General features: G+C 40.8%; 1 protein-coding gene across 1 annotated transcript in view; it reads right to left on the bottom strand.

Annotated features, from left to right (window-relative positions):
- LOC139762511 (uncharacterized) overlaps nucleotides 1–23,608 on the bottom strand; it is an 854,543-nt gene that overhangs the window by 294,098 nt on the left and 536,837 nt on the right. Inside the window, exon 17 of the mRNA XM_071687495.1 lies at nucleotides 14,545–14,700. Coding sequence (XP_071543596.1) covers nucleotides 14,545–14,700 — 156 coding nt within the window. The remainder of the gene's footprint in view (nucleotides 1–14,544; nucleotides 14,701–23,608) is intronic.

The raw sequence follows: 23,608 nt of genomic DNA, 5'->3' as shown, positions 1-23,608 counted from the left end.
CTCTTTCCAAAACTCTTGCATTCACCTCCCTAACAACCCCATCCAAAAACAAATTAAACAACCATGGAGACATCACACACCCCTGCCGCAAACCTACATTCACTGAGAACCAATCACTTTCCTCTCTTCCTACACGTACACATGCCTTACATCCTCGATAAAAACTTTTCACTGCTTCTAACAACTTGCCTCCCACACCATATATTCTTAATACCTTCCACAGAGCATCTCTATCAACTCTATCATATGCCTTCTCCAGATCCATAAATGCTACATACAAATCCATTTGCTTTTCTAAGTATTTCTCACATACATTCTTCAAAGCAAACACCTGATCCACACATCCTCTACCACTTCTGAAACCACACTGCTCTTCCCCAATCTGATGCTCTGTACATGCCTTCACCCTCTCAATCAATACCCTCCCATATAATTTACCAGGAATACTCAACAAACTTATACCTCTGTAATTTGAGCACTCACATCTTTTTATTCTCCCTAAAATTTGATGATACTCTCTCACCCCAACTCTAATTTGCCCTCTTTTTCACCTCTTGCACCTTTCTCTTCACCTTTTGCCTCTTTCTTTTATACATCTCCCTCAACCCTACTGAATCTAATAACCTTGCTCTTATTCACATTTGCTCTCAGCTTTCTTCTTTCACATACTTTACCAAAGTCAGTCACCAGCTCCTTTAGTTTCTCACCCGAATCTTCCACCAGCGCTGTATCATCAGCAAACAACAACTGACTCACTTCCCAAACCCTATCATCGACAACAGACTGCATATTTCCCCCCTTCTCTCCAAAATTCTTGCATTCACCTCCCTAACAACCCTATTCATAAACAAATTAAACTACCATGGAGACATCATGCAGCCCTGATGCAAACCATCATTCACTGGGAACCAATCACTTTTCTCTTTTCCTACTTGTACACATGCCTTACATCCTTGATAGAAACTTTTCACTACTTCATAAAAATCCATCTGTTTTTCTAAGTATTTCTCACATACATTATTCAAAGCAAACACCCAATCCACACATCCTCTACCACTTCAGAAACCACACTGCTCTTCTCCAATCTGATGCTCTGTACATGCCTTTACCCTCTCAATCAATATTCATTCATTCTAATATACCATATTCAATATATTATATCATATTTTGTTGCTGTCTCCCGCATTAGCGAGATAGCACAAGGAAACAAATGAAAGAATGGCCCAACCTACCCACATACACAGGTATATACAAAAAGCCCACACACACACACACACATATACTCACCTATACATTTCAACGTATACATACATATACATACACAGACATATACATATATACACAAGTACATATTCATACATGGTGCCTTCATCCATTCCCACTGCCACCCCATCACGCATGAAATGGCACCCCCCTTCCCCATGTGCGCGCGAGGTAGCGCTAGGAAAAAACAACAAAGACTACTTTCATTCACACTCAGTCTCTAGCTATCATGTGTAATGCACTGATACCAGTTCCCTTTCCACATCCAGGCCCCACAAAACTTTCCATGTTTTACCCCAGATGCTTCACATGCCCTAGTTCAATTCATTGACAGCACGTTGACCACGGTATACCACATCGTTCCAATTCACTCTATTCCTTGCACGCCTTTCACCCTCCTGTATGTTTAGGCTATGATCGCTCAAAATCTTTTTCACTCTATCCTTCCACCTCCACTTTGGTCTCCCACTTCTCCCTGTTTCCTCTGCCTCTGACAAATATATCCTTTTTGTCAATCTTTCTTCGCTCATTCTCTCCATGTGACCAAACCATTTCAATACACCCTTTTCTGCTCTCTAAACCACACTCTTTTTATTGCCAACATCTGTCTTACCCTTTCATTACTTACTCAATCAAACCACCTCACACCACTTGTTGTCTGTAAACATTTAATTTCTGACACATTCACCCTCATCTGCACAACCCTATCTATAGCCCATGCCTTGTACTTGTAACCATATAACATTGTTGGAACCACTATTCTTTCAAACATACCCATCTTTGCTCTCCGAGATAATGTTCTCGCATTCCACGCATTCTTTAATGCTCCCAGAACCTTTGCCCCATCCCCCACCCTGTGACTCGCTTCTGCTTCCATGGTACCATCCACTGCTAAATCCACCCCCAGATCTAAAATACTTCACTTCCTCCAGTTTTTCTGCATTCAAACTTACTTTCCAAACAATTTGTCCCTCAACCCTACTCAACCTAATAACCTTGCTCTTATGCACATTTACTCTCAAGTTTCTCTTTTCACACACTTTACCAAACTCAGTCAACAGCTTTTGCAGTTTCTCACCCAAATCAGCCACCAAAATTGTATCATCAGCAAACAACAACTGACTCACTTCCCAAGCCCTCTCATCAAGAACAAACTGCATACTTGCCCCTCTCCAAAACTCTTGTATTCACCTCCCTAACCAACCCATCCATAAACAAATTAAACAACCACGGAGACATCATGCACCCCTACCACAAACCGACATTCACTGGGAACCAATCACTTTCCTCTCTTCCTAAACGTACACATGCCTTACATCCTTGGTAAAAACTTTTCACTGCTTCTAGCAACCTTCCTCCCACACTATGTATTCTTAATACCTTCCACAAAGCATCTCTATCAACCCTATCACATGCCTTCTCCACATCCATTAAATGCTACATACAAATCCATGTTTTTCTACATATTTCTCACATGCATTTTTCGAAGCAAACAACTGATCCACACATCCTTTACCACTTCTGAAACCACACTGCTCCTCTCCAATCTGATGCTCTGTACATGCCCTTTACCCTCTCAATAAATACCCTCCCATATAATTTCCCAGGAATACTCCAACAAACTTATACCTCTGTACTTAGAACATTCACCTTTCTCCCCTTTGTCTTTGTGCAATGGCACTACGCATGCATTCTACCAATCCAGGCACTTCACCATGAACCATACATACACTGAATATCCTTACCAACCAGTCAACAACACCGTCATCCCCTTTTTTTAAAAAGTCCAACTGCATAACCATTGAAACCTGCCGCCTTGCCGGCTTTCATCTTCTGCAAAGCTTTCACTACCTCTTGTCTGTTTGCCAAACCATTCTCCCTGACCCTCTTATTTCACACATCACCTTGACCAAAACACTATATCTGTTACTCTTTCAACAAACCTTCAAAATACTCTCTTCATCTCCTTCTCACTTCACCACTAATTGTTATTACCTCCCCATTAGCCCCCTCCACTGATGTTCTCATTTGCTCTCTTGTCTTACGCACTTCATTTATCTCCTTCCAAAACATCTTTTTATCTCCCTAAAATTTAATGATCATCTCTCACCCTAACTCTCATTTGCCTTCTTTTTCATCTCTTGCACCTTTCTCTTGACCTCCTGCCTCTTTCTTTTATACATCTCCCACTCATTTGCACTATTTCCCTGCAAAAATCATCCAAATGCCTCTCTCTTCTCTTTCACTAACAATCTTACTTCTTCATCCCACCACTCACTACCCTATCTAATCTACCCTCCTCCCACCTTTCTCATGCTACAAGCATCATTTGTGCATGCCATCACTGCTTCCCTAAATACATCCCCTTCCTCCCCCACTCCCCTTACGTCATTTGCTCTCACCTTTTTCCATTCTGCACTCAATCTCTCCAGGTACTTTCTCACACAAGTCTTCTTTCCAAGCTCACTTACTCTTACCACTCTCTTCACCCTTACGTTCTCTCTTCTTTTCAGGAAACCTCCACAAATCTTCACCTTTGCCTCCACAAGATAATGATCAGACATGTATACAGGTACACCATCGATTTTCCGGCACTCTTTGTTCCAAAGCCTTGCTGGATTAACCATTTTGCTGGACCAATACTGTAAGTGTCACACAGCTTACACACCAAAACACCACGGTCCATTTTCTTCGATAGTTATACTTTGTGTTGGATTGATATGGACTGGTGGTTATGTTTGACACTCTCATATGTCTTCGAAGCCATAGGTAGGGTTAAATTCCAGCGAAAAAAGCTAAGAATCTCACAGAATTGCAGTATTACCATCAACAAGTGCAGTATAAAAAATATAAATAAGAGCACCCTACACACAACGCCATCTATGGCCGCTCAGTAAACTAGTTTCGTGGCCGTGGTAATTTCAAGTTCCTCAAGTAATTCTGTTCGGACTAAAGGAGGTGCCAAACTATCAGTTGCCGGAAATTTGGTGGTGTAACTGTGTATATATCTATATATATATATATATATATATACATATATATATATATATATATATATATAATATATATATATATATATATATATATATCCCCTTTGCAAAGGGGATAAGAGTGAGTGCTCAAATTACAGAGGTATAAGTTTGTTGAGTATTCCTGGTAAATTATATGGGAGGATATTGATTGAGAGGGTGAAGGCATGTACAGAGCATCAGATTGGGGAAGAGCAGTGTGGTTTCAGAAGTGGTAGAGGATGTGTGGATCAGGTGTTTGCTTTGAAGAATGTATGTGAGAAATACTTAGAAAAGCAAATGGATTTGTATGTAGCATTTATGGATCTGGAGAAGGCATATGATAGAGTTGATAGAGATGCTCTGTGGAAGGTATTAAGAATATATGGTGTGGGAGGTAAGTTGTTAGAAGCAGTGAAAAGTTTTTATCGAGGATGTAAGGCATATGTACATGTAGGAAGAGAGGAAAGTGATTGGTTCTCAGTGAATGTAGGTTTGCGGCAGGGGTGTGTGATGTCTCCATGGTTGTTTAATTTGTTTATGGATGGGGTTGTTAGGGAGGTGAATGCAAGAGTTTTGGAAAGAGGGGCAAGTATGAAGTCTGTTGGGGATGAGAGAGCTTGGGAAGTGAGTCAGTTGTTGTTCGCTGATGATACAGCGCTGGTGGCTGATTCATGTGAGAAACTGCAGAAGCTGGTGACTGAGTTTGGTAAAGTGTGTGAAAGAAGAAAGTTAAGAGTAAATGTGAATAAGAGCAAGGTTATTAGGTACAGTAGGGTTGAGGGTCAAGTCAATTGGGAGGTGAGTTTGAATGGAGAAAAACTGGAGGAAGTGAAGTGTTTTAGATATCTGGGAGTGGATCTGGCAGCGGATGGAACCATGGAAGCGGAAGTGGATCATAGGGTGGGGGAGGGGGCGAAAATTCTGGGAGCCTTGAAGAATGTGTGGAAGTCGAGAACATTATCTCGGAAAGCAAAAATGGGTATGTTTGAAGGAATAGTGGTTCCAACAATGTTGTATGGTTGCGAGGCGTGGGCTATGGATAGAGTTGTGCGCAGGAGGATGGATGTGCTGGAAATGAGATGTTTGAGGACAATGTGTGGTGTGAGGTGGTTTGATCGAGTAAGTAACGGAAGGGTAAGAGAGATGTGTGGAAATAAAAAGAGCGTGGTTGAGAGAGCAGAAGAGGGTGTTTTGAAAAGTTCGGGCACATGGAGAGAATGAGTGAGGAAAGATTGACCAAGAGAATATATGTGTCGGAGGTGGAGGGAACGAGGAGAAGAGGGAGACCAAATTGGAGGTGGAAAGATGGAGTGAAAAAGATTTTGTGTGATCGGGGCCTGAACATGCAGGAGGGTGAAAGGAGGGCAAGGAATAGAGTGAATTGGAGCGATGTGGTATACCAGGGTTGACATGCTGTCAGTGGATTGAATCAAGGCATGTGAAGCGTCTGGGGTAAACCATGGAAAGCTGTGTAGGTATGTATATTTGCGTGTGTGGACGTATGTATATACATGTGTATGGGGGTGAGTTTGAATATATATATATATATATATATATATATATATATATATATATATATATATATATATATATATATACAAATCCATTTGCTTTTCTAAGTATTTCTCACATACATTCTTCAAAGCAAACACCTGATCCACACATCCTCTACCACTTCTGAAACCACACTGCTCTTCCCCAATCTGATGCTCTGTACATGCCTTCACCCTCTCAATCAATACCCTCCCATATAATTTACCAGGAATACTCAACAAACTTATACCTCTGTAATTTGAGCACTCACTCTTATCCCCTTTGCCTTTGTACAATGGCACTATGCACGCATTCCGCCAATCCTCAGGCACCTCACCATGAGTCATACATACATTAAATAACCTTACCAACCAGTCAACAATACCGTCACCCCCTTTTTTAATAAATTCCACTGCAATACCATCCAAACCTGCTGCCTTGCCGGCTTTCATCTTCCGCAAAGCTTTTACTACCTCTTCTCTGTTTACCAAATCATTTTCCCTAACCTTCTCACTTTGCCAACTCCTCGCCCAAACACCCTATATCTGCCACCTCTGTCATTCAGACACATTCAACAAACCTTCAAATACCATTCCATCTCCTTCACATCTCCACTATTTGTTATCACCTCCCCTTTCCGCTTCATATGAAGTTCCCATTTGCTCCTTGTCTTAGCACCCTATTTACCTCCTTCAGAACATCTTTTTATTCTCCTAAAATTTATTATTGTCTCTACCCAACTTCATTTGTTGCTGTCTCCCGCATTAGCGAGATAGCACAAGGAAACAAATGAAAGAATGGCCCAACCTACCCACATGCACAGGTATATACAAAAAGCCCACACACACACACACATATACTCACCTATACATTTCAACGTATACATACATATACATACACAGACATATACATATATACACATGTACATATTCATACATGGTGCCTTCATCCATTCCCACTGCCACCCCATCACGCATGAAATGGCACCCCCCTTCCCCATGTGCGCGCGAGGTAGCGCTAGGAAAAAACAACAAAGACTACTTTCATTCACACTCAGTCTCTAGCTATCATGTGTAATGCACTGATACCAGTTCCCTTTCCACATCCAGGCCCCACAAAACTTTCCATGTTTTACCCCAGATGCTTCACATGCCCTAGTTCAATTCATTGACAGCACGTTGACCACGGTATACCACATCGTTCCAATTCACTCTATTCCTTGCACGCCTTTCACCCTCCTGTATGTTTAGGCTATGATCGCTCAAAATCTTTTTCACTCTATCCTTCCACCTCCACTTTGGTCTCCCACTTCTCCCTGTTTCCTCTGCCTCTGACAAATATATCCTTTTTGTCAATCTTTCTTCGCTCATTCTCTCCATGTGACCAAACCATTTCAATACACCCTTTTCTGCTCTCTAAACCACACTCTTTTTATTGCCAACATCTGTCTTACCCTTTCATTACTTACTCAATCAAACCACCTCACACCACTTGTTGTCTGTAAACATTTAATTTCTGACACATTCACCCTCATCTGCACAACCCTATCTATAGCCCATGCCTTGTACTTGTAACCATATAACATTGTTGGAACCACTATTCTTTCAAACATACCCATCTTTGCTCTCCGAGATAATGTTCTCGCATTCCACGCATTCTTTAATGCTCCCAGAACCTTTGCCCCATCCCCCACCCTGTGACTCGCTTCTGCTTCCATGGTACCATCCACTGCTAAATCCACCCCCAGATCTAAAATACTTCACTTCCTCCAGTTTTTCTGCATTCAAACTTACTTTCCAAACAATTTGTCCCTCAACCCTACTCAACCTAATAACCTTGCTCTTATGCACATTTACTCTCAAGTTTCTCTTTTCACACACTTTACCAAACTCAGTCAACAGCTTTTGCAGTTTCTCACCCAAATCAGCCACCAAAATTGTATCATCAGCAAACAACAACTGACTCACTTCCCAAGCCCTCTCATCAAGAACAAACTGCATACTTGCCCCTCTCCAAAACTCTTGTATTCACCTCCCTAACCAACCCATCCATAAACAAATTAAACAACCACGGAGACATCATGCACCCCTACCACAAACCGACATTCACTGGGAACCAATCACTTTCCTCTCTTCCTAAACGTACACATGCCTTACATCCTTGGTAAAAACTTTTCACTGCTTCTAGCAACCTTCCTCCCACACTATGTATTCTTAATACCTTCCACAAAGCATCTCTATCAACCCTATCACATGCCTTCTCCACATCCATTAAATGCTACATACAAATCCATGTTTTTCTACATATTTCTCACATGCATTTTTCGAAGCAAACAACTGATCCACACATCCTTTACCACTTCTGAAACCACACTGCTCCTCTCCAATCTGATGCTCTGTACATGCCCTTTACCCTCTCAATAAATACCCTCCCATATAATTTCCCAGGAATACTCCAACAAACTTATACCTCTGTACTTAGAACATTCACCTTTCTCCCCTTTGTCTTTGTGCAATGGCACTACGCATGCATTCTACCAATCCAGGCACTTCACCATGAACCATACATACACTGAATATCCTTACCAACCAGTCAACAACACCGTCATCCCCTTTTTTAAAAAGTCCAACTGCATAACCATTGAAACCTGCCGCCTTGCCGGCTTTCATCTTCTGCAAAGCTTTCACTACCTCTTGTCTGTTTGCCAAACCATTCTCCCTGACCCTCTTATTTCACACATCACCTCGACCAAAACACTATATCTGTTACTCTTTCAACAAACCTTCAAAATACTCTCTTCATCTCCTTCTCACTTCACCACTAATTGTTATTACCTCCCCATTAGCCCCCTCCACTGATGTTCTCATTTGCTCTCTTGTCTTACGCACTTCATTTATCTCCTTCCAAAACATCTTTTTATCTCCCTAAAATTTAATGATCATCTCTCACCCTAACTCTCATTTGCCTTCTTTTTCATCTCTTGCACCTTTCTCTTGACCTCCTGCCTCTTTCTTTTATACATCTCCCACTCATTTGCACTATTTCCCTGCAAAAATCATCCAAATGCCTCTCTCTTCTCTTTCACTAACAATCTTACTTCTTCATCCCACCACTCACTACCCTATCTAATCTACCCTCCTCCCACCTTTCTCATGCTACAAGCATCATTTGTGCATGCCATCACTGCTTCCCTAAATACATCCCCTTCCTCCCCCACTCCCCTTACGTCATTTGCTCTCACCTTTTTCCATTCTGCACTCAATCTCTCCAGGTACTTTCTCACACAAGTCTTCTTTCCAAGCTCACTTACTCTTACCACTCTCTTCACCCTTACGTTCTCTCTTCTTTTCAGGAAACCTCCACAAATCTTCACCTTTGCCTCCACAAGATAATGATCAGACATGTATACAGGTACACCATCGATTTTCCGGCACTCTTTGTTCCAAAGCCTTGCTGGATTAACCATTTTGCTGGACCAATACTGTAAGTGTCACACAGCTTACACACCAAAACACCACGGTCCATTTTCTTCGATAGTTATACTTTGTGTTGGATTGATATGGACTGGTGGTTATGTTTGACACTCTCATATGTCTTCGAAGCCATAGGTAGGGTTAAATTCCAGCGAAAAAAGCTAAGAATCTCACAGAATTGCAGTATTACCATCAACAAGTGCAGTATAAAAAATATAAATAAGAGCACCCTACACACAACGCCATCTATGGCCGCTCAGTAAACTAGTTTCGTGGCCGTGGTAATTTCAAGTTCCTCAAGTAATTCTGTTCGGACTAAAGGAGGTGCCAAACTATCAGTTGCCGGAAATTTGGTGGTGTAACTGTGTATATATATATATATATATATATATATCCCCTTTGCAAAGGGGATAAGAGTGAGTGCTCAAATTACAGAGGTATAAGTTTGTTGAGTATTCCTGGTAAATTATATGGGAGGATATTGATTGAGAGGGTGAAGGCATGTACAGAGCATCAGATTGGGGAAGAGCAGTGTGGTTTCAGAAGTGGTAGAGGATGTGTGGATCAGGTGTTTGCTTTGAAGAATGTATGTGAGAAATACTTAGAAAAGCAAATGGATTTGTATGTAGCATTTATGGATCTGGAGAAGGCATATGATAGAGTTGATAGAGATGCTCTGTGGAAGGTATTAAGAATATATGGTGTGGGAGGTAAGTTGTTAGAAGCAGTGAAAAGTTTTTATCGAGGATGTAAGGCATATGTACATGTAGGAAGAGAGGAAAGTGATTGGTTCTCAGTGAATGTAGGTTTGCGGCAGGGGTGTGTGATGTCTCCATGGTTGTTTAATTTGTTTATGGATGGGGTTGTTAGGGAGGTGAATGCAAGAGTTTTGGAAAGAGGGGCAAGTATGAAGTCTGTTGGGGATGAGAGAGCTTGGGAAGTGAGTCAGTTGTTGTTCGCTGATGATACAGCGCTGGTGGCTGATTCATGTGAGAAACTGCAGAAGCTGGTGACTGAGTTTGGTAAAGTGTGTGAAAGAAGAAAGTTAAGAGTAAATGTGAATAAGAGCAAGGTTATTAGGTACAGTAGGGTTGAGGGTCAAGTCAATTGGGAGGTGAGTTTGAATGGAGAAAAACTGGATGAAGTGAAGTGTTTTAGATATCTGGGAGTGGATCTGGCAGCGGATGGAACCATGGAAGCGGAAGTGGATCATAGGGTGGGGGAGGGGGCGAAAATTCTGGGAGCCTTGAAGAATGTGTGGAAGTCGAGAACATTATCTCGGAAAGCAAAAATGGGTATGTTTGAAGGAATAGTGGTTCCAACAATGTTGTATGGTTGCGAGGCGTGGGCTATGGATAGAGTTGTGCGCAGGAGGATGGATGTGCTGGAAATGAGATGTTTGAGGACAATGTGTGGTGTGAGGTGGTTTGATCGAGTAAGTAACGGAAGGGTAAGAGAGATGTGTGGAAATAAAAAGAGCGTGGTTGAGAGAGCAGAAGAGGGTGTTTTGAAAAGTTCGGGCACATGGAGAGAATGAGTGAGGAAAGATTGACCAAGAGAATATATGTGTCGGAGGTGGAGGGAACGAGGAAAAGAGGGAGACCAAATTGGAGGTGGAAAGATGGAGTGAAAAAGATTTTGTGTGATCGGGGCCTGCACATGCAGGAGGGTGAAAGGAGGGCAAGGAATAGAGTGAATTGGAGCGATGTGGTATACCAGGGTTGACATGCTGTCAGTGGATTGAATCAAGGCATGTGAAGCGTCTGGGGTAAACCATGGAAAGCTGTGTAGGTATGTATATTTGCGTGTGTGGACGTATGTATATACATGTGTATGGGGGTGAGTTTGAATATATATATATATATATATATATATATATATATATATATATATATATATATATATATATACAAATCCATTTGCTTTTCTAAGTATTTCTCACATACATTCTTCAAAGCAAACACCTGATCCACACATCCTCTACCACTTCTGAAACCACACTGCTCTTCCCCAATCTGATGCTCTGTACATGCCTTCACCCTCTCAATCAATACCCTCCCATATAATTTACCAGGAATACTCAACAAACTTATACCTCTGTAATTTGAGCACTCACTCTTATCCCCTTTGCCTTTGTACAATGGCACTATGCACGCATTCCGCCAATCCTCAGGCACCTCACCATGAGTCATACATACATTAAATAACCTTACCAACCAGTCAACAATACCGTCACCCCCTTTTTTAATAAATTCCACTGCAATACCATCCAAACCTGCTGCCTTGCCGGCTTTCATCTTCCGCAAAGCTTTTACTACCTCTTCTCTGTTTACCAAATCATTTTCCCTAACCCTCTCACTTTGCACACCACCTCGACCCAAACACCCTATATCTGCCACTCTGTCATCAGACACATTCAACAAACCTTCAAAATACTCATTCCATCTCCTCACATCACCACTACTTGTTATCACCTCCCCATTTACGCCCTTCACTGAAGTTCCCATTTGCTCCCTTGTCTTACGCACCCTATTTACCTCCTTCCAGAACATCTTTTTATTCTCCCTAAAATTTACTGATAGTCTCTCACCCCAACTCTCATTTGCCCTTTTTTTCACCTCTTGCACCTTTCTCTTGACCTCCTGTCTCTTTCTTTTATACTTCTCCCACTCAGTTGCATTTTTTCCCTGCAAAAATCGTCCAAATGCAGGGTGATCGGGGCCTGAACATGCAGGAGGGTGAAAGGAGGGCAAGGAATAGAGTGAATTGGAGCGATGTGGTATACAGGGGTTGACGTGCTGTCAGTGGATTGAATCAGGGCATGTGAAGCGTCCGGGGTAAACCATGGAAAGCTGTGTAGGTATGTATATTTGCGTGTGTGGACGTGTGTATGTACATGTGTATGGGGGGGGTTGGGCCATTTCTTTCGTCTGTTTCCTTGCGCTACCTCGCAAACGCGGGAGACAGCGACAAAGTATAAAAAAAAAAAAAAAAAAAATATATATATATATATACTATCCCTGGGGATAGGGGAGAAAGAATACTTCCCACGTATTCCCTGCGTGTTGTAGAAGGCGACTAAAAGGGAAGGGAGCAGGGGGGCTGGAAATCCTCCCCTCTCAATTTTTTTTTAATTTTCCAAAAGAAGGAACAGAGAAGGGGGCCAGGTGAGGATATTCCCTCAATGGCCCAGTTCTCTGTTCTTAACGCTACCTCGCTAACGCGGGAAATGGCGAATAGTTTGAAAAAAAAAAAAAAAAAAAAAAAAAAAAAAAAAAAAAAATATATATATATATATATATATATATATATATATATATATATATATATATATATATATATATATATATATATATATATATATATATATATATATATATTTTTATTTATCTTTATTTCATTTTGTCGCTGTCTCCCGCATCAGCAAGGCAGCACAAGTAAACAGACAAAAGAATGGCCCAACCCACCCACATATACATGTATATACATATAAACCCACACCCGCACATATACATACCTATACATTTCAACGTATACATACATATACTTGCACAGCCATATACATATATATACATGTACATATTCATACTTGCTGCCTTCATCCATTTCTATCGCCACCCCGTCACACATGAAATACCCCTCCCCCCATGCCCCGCGAGGTAGCGCTAGGAAATGACAAAAGGTACATTTGTTCACCCTCAAGTCTCTAGCTGTCATGTGTAATGCACCGAAACCACAGCTCCCTTTCCACATCCAGGCCCCGCAATACTTTCCATGGTTTACCCCAGACACTTCACATGCCCTGGTTCAATCCATTGACTGCACACCCACCCCGGTATACCACGTTGTTCCAATCCACTCTATTCCTTGCACACATTTCACTCTCCTGCATGTTCAGGCCCTGATAGGGTTGTGCAAAGGAGGGTGGATGTGTTGGAAATGACATGTTTGAGGACAATGAGGTAGTTTGATCTAGTAAGTAATGAAAGAGTAAGAGAGATGTGTTGTAGTAAAGAGTGTGGTTGAGAGAGCAGAAGAGGGTGCATTGAAATGGTTTGGTCACATGGAGAGAATGAGTGAGGAAAGATTGACAACGAGGATATATGCGTCAGAGGTGGAGGGAACAAGGAGAAATGGGAGACCAAACTGGAGGTGGAAGGATGGAATGAAAAAGATTTTGAGCAATCGGGGCCTGAACATTCAGGAGCGTGAAAGGTGTACAAGGATCAGAGTGAATTGGAACGATGTGGTATACCGGGGTTGACATGCTGTCATTGGATTGAACCTGGGCATGTGAAGCATCTGGGGTAAGCCATGGAAAGTTTTGTGGAGCTTGGATGTGGAAAGGAAGCTGCGGTTTCGGAGCACTATACATGACAGCTAGAGAGTGAGTGTGAACGAATGTGGCCTTTGTTGTCTTTTTCTAGCGCTACCTTGCACACGTGCAGGGAGACTGGGTTGTCATTTCATGTGCGGCAGGGTGGCGTTGGGAATGAATAAAGGCAGTAAGTATGAATTGTGTACATCTGCATATATGTATATGTCTGTGTATATATACATATATATGTATACGATGAAATGTATAGGTATGTATATGTGCATGTGTGGACATGCATGCGTGTGTATATGGGTGGGTTGGGCCATTCTTTCGTCTGTTTCCTTGCTCTACCTGGCTAATGTGGGAGACAGCGACAAAGTATAATAGATAAAGATATGAAAAATTACAATGGGCTGCCAATGGAAAAAAAAAAGTTGTCAACCAATATTAAGAAAATGCCTGTATGAATCTCATGCAACAGTCAAGTCCTACACAAACATATTCCTAACAATACCTATGACCCAACCCTGCCAAAGAATCTTCCAAAACATCTAATAGTAACAACCAATCATAGACAAAAAGCAGTTGTTGACAATCTGGGTAGTCCGGTATGAAATGCATCTACTTTACATAGTGACGGAGGATTTTAAGATAGCAAGCATCTGTTTCAATCATGTTTCTTTCTAAGAATTTGTTAACAATCACTTATAAGGTGCCATAACTCTGTATGGAATTATCATTTACCATGGATCCAATCCGTGCAAAAAGCAGCTAAAAGACACACATACACAGAGTGACTATCTGCCTTGAAAAATAATTATCAAAAATACCAAAAATTCAAAAAATACCCAATTCATTCACAGTAAAAATAAGATGACTATTGAGTATATCAATACCACTGGTTGACATCCAAGGGAATTTCAAAAAAGAGCATAAGTTAACTTACTGTCGGGTTTTGTTTGCACTTGTACAGAACTGCTCCACGTGCTAGGTCCATTATCAGTAAGGATTGCAATGTTGAAACTGTAATTTGTAAATGGGTGTAGGTTTCTTATCAAGTGTTCATCAGCAGTTTCATCTGAGACTTCTTCATGCATCATTTCTGAAGAAAAAAATGAAGTCACACAAAAAATTCAAATCATTCAACATAAGTTCAGGATACACAGATATACATTTACATGGCTAAACATATGTTAATATGGTCCCTTATATATACAACTGCTCCTCCTGCTTAAGATATTTAGTGTCAGGAACAGATGGACACCAGCCTCATTTTCACACATCCAATCAGTAGGTACCATGTATAATACACCAGAACTGCAGTCGACCTTCCACAGCCAAGCCAATTCGAACATTCCAAAGAAAACCTTGGCTGTTTCATATTCCCTGCTTAAACTCACTGACAGCACTGTAAATCACACTGATCTGTCTAATTCATTCTGCACCATGCATGCCTCTCACCTTCCTGAATATTCAGAACTAAGTATCTGAAAGTCTCTTTCAGTCCATCCATCCCTTCATCTCCTTCTTGGTCTCTCCTTCCCCTATCCTCCCTTTAATTCTGATACAAAGATCTTCTTAGACACTTTTTTTTTGCTCATCCTCTACATATGCCTGAACCATTTCAGAACATCCTTGTTGGATCTCAATTATACAGCAATTTCTATCACAATTCTCTCTTACCCTGTCATTCCTTATCCAATCAACCCACTTCACACCACAAACTGTCCTCAGGCCTTTCATTGCCAACACATCCACCCTCTTTCATTCCTTTGCATTCAGGACAAAACCATAAAATACTGTTGGGGATACTATACCTTCAAAGATACCCTTCCTTTCCTTAACTGACCTTCCCATCAATTGATTCTTATTGCACCGAGGACATCTGCCTCCTCTCCCACCCTATGATTCATTTCACCCCACATGGTTTTATCCACTATTAAGACCACTCCCATGTATCAAAAGCATTTTTTACAGCATTCTAAAGTAAGAATTCAGACCACATGGTTTTATCCACTATTAAGACCACTCCCATGTATCAAAAGCATTTTTTACAGCATTCTAAAGTAAGAAAAAATATATAGAAAATTAACTGAGGGCAGGAGGGTGTGGGTAATTCAGAGGTCACCAATAAGGAACGGATAGGTAAGACTGGTAGTTAATGTCATGTTTGACAGTCCTCTCATAAAAAGAGAGGAGATGACATCTCTTTCTTTCTAATGAGCACTATTTTCAAGTATCCTATACTCTTATTTTACAGATAGGTACAATGTTGGTGGTATACAAAATGCTTTGAAACAGTGCAAAGGGAACCAGGTACCTTGAATCTTTACATCTTGAGTTTTAGGTGTATTTCTCTTATGTATGTATCTAAATAAACTATCAGTTTGTACAATACAGTATAACCACCTTTAGCAAGTTGGTGGGATACCTCCTCTAACATCAACACAAGTTCTCATTACCATCACTAACACAAGATATCCATGATGACCGCTATCACCATAAACATCAATTACATCAACAATTCCACCACCATTGCCACCACTACCACCATAGCCACCACCATTACACAACCACCATCATCACACCATCACCTTAATACCATCATTACACCCATCACCACCATTACACCACCAACACCATGTATCAGCATAAAAAAGTAACCATAAATACATAGAAACTTAACTGAACAATAAAATGTCAATAAAATGTGTGTGGAATGATATGTTTGCTTGTTCTACTGATATGAACTGAGTGGATGCCATGTCTGGCAGCTTTCTTGTAAAAGAGACCATAGGAGATTGCTTTCATGCTAAACTGCAATTCTATTTCACAGAAGCAAAACACTGGTTGTAAACAAAAGAGATGAATCTAAAAATACTGTACAGGAAACCAAGAACTCTGAATCCTATTGTCATGAGATTTAGGTGTATTTCTTTTTTCATGTGTTTGTACTGAAAGATAAAAATTCATTTTGATATATCATCCCCATCATTAGTGGAAGAGTATGGATCCTCCCCAATCATCTGCACCAGTTACTAATACCACCATGAAGCACCTGCAACCACACATACAGTGACATTTTATTTGGCTTTGTCGCTGTCTCTCGCGTTAGCGAGGTAGCGCAAGGAAACAGACGAAAGAACGGCTCAACCCACTCACATACACATGTGTATACATACATGTCCACACACGCAAATATACATACCTATACATCTAAATTTATACATATATATTCACACACAGACATATACATATATACACATGTACATAATTCATACTGTCTGCCTTTATTCATTCCCATCGCCACCTCGCCACACATGGAATAACAACCCCCTCCCCCACTCAAGTGTGCGAGGTAGCGCTAGGAAAAGACAACAAATGCCCCATTCGTTCACACACAGTCTCTAGCTGTTATGTAATAATGCACCGAAACCACAGCTCCCTTTCCACAAAAGCAAATGGATTTGTATGTAGCATTTATGGATCTGGAGAAGGCATATGATGGAGTTGATAGAGATGCTCTGTGGAAGGTATTATGAATATATGGTGTGAGAGGCAAGCTGTTAGAAGAAGTGAAAAGTTTTTATCGAGGATGTAAGGCATGTGTACGTGTAGGAAGAGAGGAAAGTGATTGGTTCTCAGTGAATGTAGGTTTGCGGCAGGGGTGTGTGATGTCTCCATGGTTGCTTAATTTGTTTATGGATGGGGATGTTAGGCAGGTAAATGCAAGAGTTTTGGAAAGAGGAGCAAGTATGAAGTCTGTTGTGGATGAGAGAGCTTGGGATGTGAATCAGTTGTTGTTTGCTGATGATACAGTGCTGGTGGCTGATTCATGTGAGAAACTGCAAAAGCTGGTGACTGAGTTTGGTAAAGTGTGTGAAAGAAGAAAGTTGAGAGTAAATGTGAATAAGACCAAGGTTATTAAGTACAGTAGGGTTGAAGTTTGAATGGAGAAAAACTGGAGGAAGTAAAGTGTTTTAGATATCTGGGAGTGGATCTGGCAGCGGATGGAACCATGGAAGCGGAAGTGAATCATACGATGGGGGAGGGGGCGAAAGTTCTGGGAGCCTTTGAAGAAAGTTTGGAAGTCGAGAACATTATCTCGGAAAGCAAAAATGAGTATGTTTGAAGGAATAGTGGTTCCAACAATGCTGTATGGTTGTGAGTCGTGGGCTATGGATAGAGTTGTACGGAGGAGGGTGGATGTGCTGGAAATAAGATATTTGAGGACAATATGTGGTGTGAGGTGGTTTGAGCGAGTAAGTAATAATAGGGTAAGAGAGATGTGTGGAAACAAAAAGAGTATGATTGAGAGAGCAGAAGAGGGTGTTTTGAAATGGTTTGGTCACATGAAGAGAATGAGCGAGGAAAGATTGACCAAGAGGATATATGTGTCAGAGGTGGAGGGAACGAGGAGAAGTGGGACACCAAATTGGAGGTGGAAAGATGGAGTGAAAAAGATTCTGAGTGATCGGGGCCTGACCATGCAGGAGGCTGAAAGGCATGCAGGAGGGTGAAAGGCATGCAAGGAATAGAGTGAATTGGAACGATGTATTTTACTCGACATAAAAATACTGGATACTCAAAACTTCATGGCAGATATAGTAAAATGTAAATATTACTTCAAGCCACTATATCTAAAAACAAGATATCTAAAAACATGGTTATGAATACCATGGTAAGGAAGAAACCTTAGCAAAAAGCTAAAGACCAAAAACTATTCTGGTTGTCTGATAACATTCTGGATTTTTTTGTAATAAATATTAACAAAAAATTGCAAGTTTTCTGGGGAATCTAGTTTTCTGGGATGCAGTCTATTAAGAGTCATTCCAGGATAAATATTTGTTTGTTTGTTTGTGTGCACACACATTTGTGCATGCATGAAAAGAAGGGAGATATAAGTAGTATATTTAAAGAGAGGAGCCTGGATGCTCTAGGTCTGAGTGAAAGATAAATGGGAAGGGGAAACTTTGGTTTGGGAATGTCTTGGGGAAAAAGTCTCAAGTTACAGTGAGGGTAGGAGCTAACGAAGAGGCAGCACTTCTGCTGAAGAGTAGGTTGTGGGAATGTGTGAAAATGCATAAGTAAGGCATACACTGATGTGGGTAAAAATGAAAGTAGATTATGACAGGTGGGTAATCAACTGTGCTTTATGTATCTGGAAATAAGAGGAGCAAGAAAGAGAGATGAGGTAGGATCTAAGTGAGTGTGTCAGCAATTCTAATGTGAAGGATCTGGTATTAGTGAGGGGTGATATGAACAAAAGAAAGGGTAATTTGACATATTATGGCATAAATGGGGGAAATGAGGTACCCAATGATGAGAGTGAAAATGGTGAACAGCTTATAGATTTGTGTGCTGACAAAGGGATAATGATAGGGAATCCCTGTTATGAAAACAGGTACATATACAAGTATAGGTAGTTGAGTATTGGATGGTGTAAAATGGGTATCAATGGATTATGTACTAACACTTGGTTGTGCAAAAGAAAAACTTTAGAACATGAAGATGCTGAGAGGGGCAGTTGGTGAGATGTCTATTCACTGCTTGATGGAGGTGAGGGTGAAGATTTGTTGAAGCTTTTGGATAAGAGGGAATGATATGGGTGGGAAGAGGATGGTTAAAAGAGCTTGCAAAAGAGGTTTAAGTAAAGGGAAAACAAAGAAGGCAAAAGGTGACAGTAAATGAAGCTTTCGCTATTCGTGAAGAATGGGAGGTAATTTAGGAAGTATTGTTTACATGTTAGAGAAAAGTGTGTAGCATGCAGAACATAGAAGGACAGGAGAGAAATGAATTGGTGGGATGAGGAAGTTATGTTGCTAATGGAAAAGAAAAGATGTTGTAAAGGCATTTCCTGCAGGGATGGAGAGCAAAGACTTGGAGATGTGCAAGAGGAAGAGGCACAAAGTGAAAAGGAGGGTGTGAAGAAGAGGTTGTATGGGCTAAAAAAGTGGGCAGATAAGAATTGGGATGAATGAGAGTCAGGAAGTTCATAGAGTAAGAAAAATATTGAGATTAAGTATGAACATCACTAATATGTAAAAGCGTGGAAGTGGTAACAGAGAGAAATTAAGTGAAATGGGTACTTTCAAGTATTGTTGAATGCATTCAATGATAGAGTTGCAGATGTGGGATGTTTTGGACATGGAGGTATTTAAAGTGAAGAGTCAAAGCCAGTGGTATGGCAAAAAGAAATGAGGTGCTGAAAGCCTTCTGTAGGATGATGTGCAGGTAAGGAGCTAGGTGGATAGGACTGCAACTGACTTTCTTAATAAAGGGGGTGAACATGGTACTGATCTTTTTTGGCTTCTTTAGGTGTTGTGACAAAAATGAGAGCCATGTTCTCATTTTGGCCTTATGCAGGATATGAATATCTTCCTGAAATTCTATATCAATATACTTGAATTATTCTCATATTTGCAAGCAGACAGGTTGTCCCCTTAGATATTCTCCTCTTATGGGACTCTGGCAACAGGTTAGGGATGATATCAACTCCCATATCCCTCTCACACAAAGAATCTTGAAGCTTATTTCCTGATAGGTAATACTCATATTGAGGCCATCTTCTGATCTGTACCATCCTAATTTACTTCACATTTCCCAGAACTGAATTTCATCAAGCACATTTCAGACCAACTTTGAGCCTGTTTAGGTCCTCTTGTAAGCTGATGCAAACCCCTCACTTTTCACTTCCCTCTTGGGAAACATATCTATGTAGGATTCTATACCTTCAAGCAAGTCATTAATAAAGATTAAGAACAGAAGTGGTCCCAAAACTGAACCTTGCAGCACACCACTGGTCACCTCAACCCATATGGAAAAGGCTCCTCTGACATGCATCCTTTGTTCCCTCCCACTGAGATAATCTTCTACCCAACAACTAAGGAGTTTCCCCCTTATTGCTGATTAGTGATCCAGATTCATAATAATTTTCTTTTGTGGTACACTGTCCACTGCACTCTGCAGTTCAGATACAAACAGTCCACCCAGCCTTCCCTTTTGTCTAAGACTGAGCTAACTATCTCGTAAAACTCTAAAACCTTGCCGTCTCTCTCTTAGGAAATTTCACAACAGAAAATCATTCATCTGCTTTTCAATACTCTTTTCCAGAATTTCCACACCACACTCATTGGTGAGACCAGTCAGTAGTTCAACAACTTGTTTCCAGTCTCGTTTCTAATACACAGGTACGATGTTTGCCCTTTTATGTTTCTTGGCACTATGCCTCTCTCCAGTGACACTTTAAACAGTAATTCAAGTGGTCTATGAAGCATATCTGCAGACCTCTTTAGCATATATGGTGAAACATCATCAGGACTGTAGCCTTGTATAGGTCATCTCTTGATTACTATTAATGAATTTTCTATGCATCTCAATGATTTCCAAAATCTCAACCCCATCCTACTTCACTGATGCTGGGGCTACAGCATCTTCCACAATGAAGACACTTTTAAACTTACTTTTTCGTTCCTCACTTATCTTTACATCATCCTCAACAATGTTTCTCTCAGAATTCCTTAACCTGATTAGCTGCTCCTGAACTGACAACTGCCTCCAATTGAATCTATGGAATAGTTTTGGATTTTCAGCTTCTTTGTCCCTCTTTTCTCATCCATTTATACTTGTTCAGTGCTCTCTTACACCTTACATATGCTAGCTAGCTAGAGAACCTTCTATATCTTCACCAATGCACATCTCAAAGCTCCTGTTCTTTACGGCATGTGTCTATCAAACCACTGTTTCCTCTTTCTTACCATTCCCTCTATATTTAATGCTTGAAGTACCCATGTCTCGGCACCACTGTAAGTTTCACAAAGCCTCCCACCACAAAACCCTGGTTCCTGGCTTCTGAATTCCATTTCCCAATCTACATTACCATAGAAACTGTTGAGGTCTGTGTAGCTTACATGATTATATCTCCTCTTTATTTCCTGTCTCATCCTTACTCTTTTAGAGTCCTCCTTCATCTAAATTTGAGCATTACCTGATCACTTCTTCCAACTTGCGTATCATATATAATGTTCTCAATATCCAAGTCAGAATGAGTGAAGATAAGGTCTAGCAATGGTAGTTTATCAGTCCTTATCAACCTCAAGTGCTCCATGTTGGTACAGGAAACTTCCCTATAATCACTCTTAAAAACTTGTGTCCATGACTCCCTGTCACCAAGATAATTCAAATTCCCTTAGCCTAACTTTTTATGATTGAAATCTCCCATAACCAGTACTTTACAATCTCTTAAATGAGGTATCACTGTTTCAAGTACAATCTTGAATGTTTCTCCACTGTTATAGTTATATATTTGTCGTAGTTCATTACAATTTTTGGCGAATTATGTACTAATAACACCAGTATGCTCTTCTTCCTTACAGTTACTGTTCCTATTGCGTATTGTCTGAATGGGCCATCTTCCACCATTTTTTGAAACTTCAGCATTTTCAGTTCAGATTTCATTTCTTTAAGCAAGTCATTGAGATAGGTCAAGAAGATCAATGGTCCCATAACCAAACTCTGTGGCACTCTGTCGGTAACCTCAGTCCATTTGGAAAAGACTTCTCTGACAACCATCCTTTGTTCCATCCCACTGAGATAGTTTTCTGGAGAGAGAGAGAGAGAGAGAGAGAGAGAGAGAGAGAGAGAGAGAGAGAGAGAGAGAGAGAGAGAGAGAGAGAGGAGAGAGGAGAGAGAGAGGAGAGAGAGGAGAGAGAGAGAGAGAGAGAGAGAGAGAGAGAGAGAGAGAGAGAGAGAGAGGAGAGAGAGAGAGGAGAGAGAGAGAGGGAGAGAGGAGAGAGAGAGAGGAGAGAGAGGAGAGAGAGAGAGAGAGAGAGAGAGAGAGAGAGAGAGAGAGAGAGAGAGAGAGAGAGAGAGAGAGAGAGCGGGGGACACACACACACACACACACACACACATATCCCCTTATGGTGGCACAGTCAGGGATGGGGATTCAAACAAAAGGAAAGGGGGATGGGCATTAGGTTTAGCAATGAAAACAGACAAGTCATTTGAGTTTGAAGGGAGAAAACTTAAAAGAAGGGGAGTGCATTAGATAGCTAGAAGCAGATATGACATCAAATGGAACTTTGGGAACTGAGGTTAGCCACAGGGTAGGAGAACATGAAAAGATCCTGAGCACATTTAGAAAAGTGTGGAAAGAGAAGTGACTGTCTTTAAAGGCCAAGATGGGTAAATCTGGTGGCATGGTAGCCCTGTTGGTATTGTATGGGTGTAAAGTGTAAGCTTATAAAAATATGTAGAGAAAAGGGTTGTGTTGAAAATAACATGCTTGAGAATGTGTGACGACGTGAGTTGATCAAATATGGATTCACATGGTAAGAGAGAGGCATGGCAGTGCAAGAAGTATGGTTGACATGTTCAAGAGGGTGTGCAGGTTGACATAGTTGAAGAGGGTGTGCATAAATGCTTTGGACATAAGGAGAGGATGACTAGGAGAGTATACACATCAGAAGTGGAGGGAGCAAGGAAAAAGGGGTTACCAAGGAGATGGAAGGATGGATTGAAAGACACCTTGAGTGTCTGGCACACATTAAAGAAGATCCATATTTACTGCATCAATCCACCCCAACTCATAAAGCACTCCAGACCCATTCCAATGACATTCCTTCTCCCAAACACACAAACTCACTCATGAGACACTACTCAAAAATCAAGACATAAATCAACAAAAAACTGAAACAGGAAAGTCATGAAAAACCTACACTCAAGTCCATCCAGATGCAAAATTGTTCAACTACCCTTCACTACCACTGATACAAACAACATAATAAAAACTTTCAGCAAATCTCATGCTACAAGCCCTGACAGCATATCAAACTTAAACTTTTAAGCACTTTGTCACATTTGCAATCACAGCATTTACAGGTACCTTTAATCACTATTGGCTACACAACAAAATCCCTTACAACTAGAAACTTGCCAACATAATACTAATCCTAAAACCCTCTAAATCATCTAACTCACCAGTCCTTTTACATCCTATATCATTTCTA

The sequence above is a fragment of the Panulirus ornatus genome, chromosome 3 (assembly GCF_036320965.1).
Source record: "Panulirus ornatus isolate Po-2019 chromosome 3, ASM3632096v1, whole genome shotgun sequence".
NCBI classification, from domain to species: Eukaryota; Metazoa; Arthropoda; class Malacostraca; order Decapoda; family Palinuridae; genus Panulirus; species Panulirus ornatus.
The sequence above is the reverse complement of the archived record's forward strand: the minus strand, read 5'-3'. Positions and strand labels throughout refer to the sequence as shown.